The 5,009-nt window shown below is 53.5% G+C and overlaps 1 protein-coding gene across 1 annotated transcript; it reads left to right on the forward strand.

Annotated features, from left to right (window-relative positions):
- Nucleotides 1-2,263: 2,263 nt before the first annotated feature.
- Nucleotides 2,264-3,843, forward strand: CHST5 (carbohydrate (N-acetylglucosamine 6-O) sulfotransferase 5). Its single transcript, XM_011990115.1, has one exon. It carries the CDS (start codon nucleotides 2,539-2,541, stop codon nucleotides 3,709-3,711), a length of 1,173 nt encoding a protein of 390 aa, XP_011845505.1. The 5' UTR covers nucleotides 2,264-2,538; the 3' UTR covers nucleotides 3,712-3,843.
- Nucleotides 3,844-5,009: the final 1,166 nt, after the last annotated feature.

Raw genomic sequence — 5,009 nt, forward strand, 5'->3', positions numbered from 1 at the left:
CGAGGCTCCGTCTCAAATAATAACAATTATTATACTAAAAAAAAAAAAAAAAAAAAAAAAAAGAAACACCTAGCACTTGTGATCATTGAAGTCAGAAAATATGAGTTGCCTTCCGCTCTGGCACTCTGTTGTCAGGGGAGCCCACCATCCATCAGCCAGCACTGGGAAAAGTACAGTCGCACGTGTAGAGGAGGTGGGGGGCTACTCTCCTCATCTTCCAGGTTTTCCAGGAGTGGGTATGGGGATCCAGAAGGTAGCTCAGGAGTCAGCAGGTGACAGAGGTGTTGGGCATTCTCCACTCACTCCAGTCCCTGCATTGAGGGGAAGGAGCAGAGATGATATCTGCTCACAAGTTAGACCCTGGTTTCTCTCAATGGGTAATGTGGACAGGGGAGTGGGGCAGGCAAGCAGCAAAGGATGTAGGAGCAAGGAGAAAAATTCCAGGCTCCTCCCTTCCAAAGTCGCCCAGCCTTGAGATCATTGCGGATGCAACAGGTGCAAACAGAAGAACACTTTGGGACCTTGGAATGCGGGAGGCCGGCTCAGTGTTCCTTCCACCCTGTGAGACACGTGTGATATTCTTAAGGTCCACTAAAGGCTCAGGGTGGTTGGAGGCCAGAGAATGGCCTGGGAGATACAGGGATTGGAAGGGTAGGTGGCCTGTGGGTGTCTCCTCTGGGGGGAGACCCCCCAGGTGGAGGGGGTTCTTCCTCTCCAGATGTAGCTCAGCACAGGGACAATAACAGTAATGGGGGCATGTGTGTAAGGAATACTTTCCCAGGTCCCCTCTTCATAGGTGTTTGCAGCAGCATCTCACAACAGCCCTAAGAGGTTAAATGTTGCAAATCCCATTCTACAGAGGTGGAAATTGAGCCTCAGAGAAGTTAAGTCACTTGCCCCAGGTCTCATAGCTCCCCATTGGCAGTGCTGGGATTCAGAGCCAGCTCTCTCGCCTCCATCCATCAGTAGACCCGGCCAGTTCCCAGCCATTTGGAGAAGTGCCCTACTCAGACTCATTCCACCTCAGCAAGCCTGGCGGTGCTGTGACATCCATCCACCTAAGTCCTCATCAAGCCCTTTAGCTCCACAACCCAAAAGGTCTATGAGGTATCCTGAAGCAAAAGACAGGCAGGACAGTTCTGCTCCCACCCCGGAGAGCTTTCAATGTACAGGGCTGTCTCTCTCTATAGGACTCTGATCTCCTCTCCTTCCTGTTTTGCCAGGTGTCGAGACATCTCCCATGGGTTTGTGATCAGTGTTGCAGCTCTCCCAGCAGCCCTGGACAGTGGTGAGTTCCCTCAGCTGGCTGGGACAGTACTCTGCTCTCACCTCTGCTTCTCTGGCTCCATGCCACCTCCACCTCAACTGGTCTCCTTGTGAACCCACAGGGCTCCAGGACACGCTCCCTCTGGAGCCCATGCTGCCTTCAGCACTTCACCCCCCACCAGTGATGGCAACAGTTGGTGTTCTTTGTGCACTTTATTTACTTGGTTATTTTTAACGACAAAAGTTTTCTTTTCTTTTTTTTTTTTTTTTTTTTTTTGAGACAGAGTCTTGCTCTCTTGCCCTGGCTGGAGTGCAGTGGTGCTATCTTGGCTCACTGCTAGCTCTGCCTCCCAGGTTCATGCCATTCTTCTGCCTCAGCCTCCCAAGTAGCTAGGACTACAGGCGCCCCCCACCACACCCAGCTAATTTTTTGTATTTTTAGCAGAGACGGGGATTCACCATGTTAGCCAGGATGGTCTCCATCTCCTGACCTCGTGATCCACCCTCCTCGGCCTCCCAAAGTGCTGGGATCACAGGCATGAGCCACCGCGCCCGGCCGACAAAAGTTTTATACCTGCCTGTTAAAAAAGTTATATAGTGCAGAAGCACACCACGTAAAAGGTGCAATCCTCAGTTATGGGCATGACTACATATTCCCTTCTCCCATCTTCATTATAATAACCCCCCAATCCCCCCAAATCCTGTGAGCCAGGTACCAGAATTATCCCTCTTTTACACACGGGTAAAGTGATCGGTCACAGAGAGATTTAAGTGATCTTCATAAGCAAGATCATAGGCCAGGAAGTGGCAGAGCCAGGATTCAACCTCCACAAGCCTGGTGGTGCTCTGACATCCCCGGAAGCCCCCATCAAGCCCTTTTAGCTCAGCAACCTAAAAGGGCCTCTCTAAGAGGTATCCTGAAGCAAAAGACAGAAGTTCTCTTTGAAACATAATATTTTTCTCTACAGATAGATAGCCTATAGGTATGTAAGTAGGAGGGTGGGTAGGTAGACAATTTGAGGGTATCCCACATTTGTCTGCAACTGGACTTCTGAGCATAGACTATATTCTGGGCTATATCTTGACTCCATATTCCTGGGAAAGTGCTCGACTGAGACCTTGGGAGTCTTGGGAAGTCCAATGGGTGGGGTAGTCAAATCCAAGGGCTGCTCCCTGAGGGCACTGGGCAGTAATTGGGGCGTGGGATGGGCGTGAGGGCCCTGGTCCCTAAAGTTGCCCACTCTGCCCGCCCGAAGGCCTCCAGCCGCCAGCATGCGGCTGCCACGCTTCTCCAGCAGGACAGTGACCGTGCTCCTCCTGGCACAGACCACCTGCCTCCTGCTCTTCGTCGTCTCCCGGCCAGGGCCTTCATCCCCAGCGGGCGGCGAGGAGCGCGTGCACGTGCTGGTGCTGTCCTCGTGGCGCTCAGGCTCGTCCTTCGTGGGCCAGCTCTTCAGCCAGCACCCCGACGTCTTCTACCTGATGGAGCCCGCGTGGCACGTGTGGACCACCCTGTCGCAAGGCAGCGCCGCAACGCTGCACATGGCCGTGCGCGACCTGATGCGCTCCGTCTTCCTGTGCGACATGGACGTGTTTGATGCCTACATGCCACAGAGCCGAAACCTGTCCGCCTTTTTCAATTGGGCAACGAGCCGCGCGCTGTGCTCGCCGCCCGCCTGCAACGCCTTTCCCCGAGGCGCTATCAGCAAGGAGAACATGTGCAAGACACTGTGCACGCGGCAGCCCTTCAGCCTGGCCCGGGAGGCCTGCCGCTCCTACAGCCACGTGGTGCTCAAGGAGGTGCGCTTCTTCAACCTGCAGGTGCTCTACCCGCTGCTCAGAGACCCCGCACTCAACCTGCGCATCGTGCACCTGGTGCGCGACCCGCGGGCCGTGCTGCGCTCCCGGGAGGCGACGGGCCCACTACTGGCACGCGACAACGGCATCGTGCTGGGCACCAACGGCAGGTGGGTGGAGGCCGACCCTCAGCTGCGCCTGATGCGTGAGGTGTGTCGCAGCCATGTGCGCATCGCGGAGGCCGCCGCACGCAAGCCGCCACCCTTCTTGCGCGGCCGCTACCGCCTGGTGCGCTTCGAGGACCTGGCTCGGGAGCCGCTGGCAGAGATCAGAGCACTCTACGCCTTCACCGGGCTGACCCTCACGCCCCAGCTCAAGACCTGGATCCACAACATCACCCACGGGTTGGGGATCGGCAAGCCAATCGAGGCCTTCCACACTTCGTCTAGGAATGCGCGCAACGTCTCCCAGGCCTGGCGCCACGCGCTGCCCTTCACCAAGATCCTGCGCGTGCAGGAGGTGTGCGCCGACGCGCTGCAGCTGCTGGGCTACCGGCCTGTGTACTCTGAGGACCAGCAGCGTGACCTCACCCTGGATCTGGTGCTGCCACGAAGCCCAGACCACTTAAGCTGGGCGTCACATGACTGAGAACTCTGGGCCTTAGAGCAGGCCTCGAATTGTGGTTGCCAGGCCCAGGAGGCGACTGCACGGTGGAGAGGGAGCTGGGATGCATGGGGAAGCAGGTCCCTACTTTGAACTGGGAGTTTGGGGTCCTCCCCTGAGGTAGGCAAGGACTGCACGTTTCTTTTTCTCCTGATTCTCGGTTTTCCTTTGAGTCCTCTGGAGCTGCCTTCTCATCAGGTGCACTCTTCATGGAAAGCAACACTTGCCCCCACCTCCTCTGAGCACAGGGAGTAAGTTCTGCTAAATTAAATTAAATGTGTTCCAGGTCGGGCGCGGTGGCTCACACCTGTAATCCTAGCATTTTGAGAGACTGAGAAGGGTGTGGATCAGCTGAGGTCAGGAGTTCGAGACCAGCCTGACCAACATAGTGAAACCCCCTCTCTACTAAAAATGCAAAAATTAGCCAGGCATACTGGCACACTCCTATAATCCCAGCTACTTGGGAGGCTGAGGTGGGAGAATCACTTGGACTCCGGAGGTGGAGGTTACAGTGAGCTGAGATCGTGCCACTGCACCCCAGCTTGGGCAACAGAGCAAGACTCTATCAAATAAATAAATAAATAAATTTGTTCAAAAATCCTGCAATCTAGTGAATTGTAACCTCATTTTTTTCTCTTTTTATTGTGTGATTCCATTTATTTAAAGCAGAAAAACTAGTCTAGGTGATAGAGGTCAGAATAGGGGATACTTTGTAGGGAGGATTTGACTGGGATGTAACCTTATTTAATATGTAAACAAACTACAACCTGACCAGAGTATATTCTTGTAAGGAAAAAGGAGTCTCCTCCAGCCTTAGCAGCCAGCTTTCAGCCAGGGGCAGACCGCAAACTGACCGGATGTGTCCAAATTAGACAAAGGCTGAGCTGTCACCAATCGGCCTATATCCAGTGCCACTTCCTTTTTTCTGTTTATAAATGCTGCTTGTCCACTGTTGCTGAGTGGAGGTCTCTGAGACCTCTCAAATATAGATCTCTCATTTAACGGGGTGAATTTGGGCTTTAATCGCCATCATCCCCAGAACAAAGACTGACTAATTAGACTCAAATGCTGTTGAACTATCTTTATTGCGTGGACTTTGAGTTATTTGACTAGTTGTTTGTAGAAACTCCTGATAAGGAGTGTACTTCTGTTTCTTGGCATTGTCCACTCATAGTCATCATAATAGTCTCCCTGGCCGGGCGCAGTGACTCACGCCTATAATCCCAGCACTTTGAGAGGACTAGACAGGCAGATTGCTTGAGCTCGGGAGTTTGAGACCAGCC

Source organism: Mandrillus leucophaeus, unplaced genomic scaffold, assembly GCF_000951045.1.
Source record: "Mandrillus leucophaeus isolate KB7577 unplaced genomic scaffold, Mleu.le_1.0 Scaffold37, whole genome shotgun sequence".
In the NCBI taxonomy this organism is placed as follows: domain Eukaryota; kingdom Metazoa; phylum Chordata; class Mammalia; order Primates; family Cercopithecidae; genus Mandrillus; species Mandrillus leucophaeus.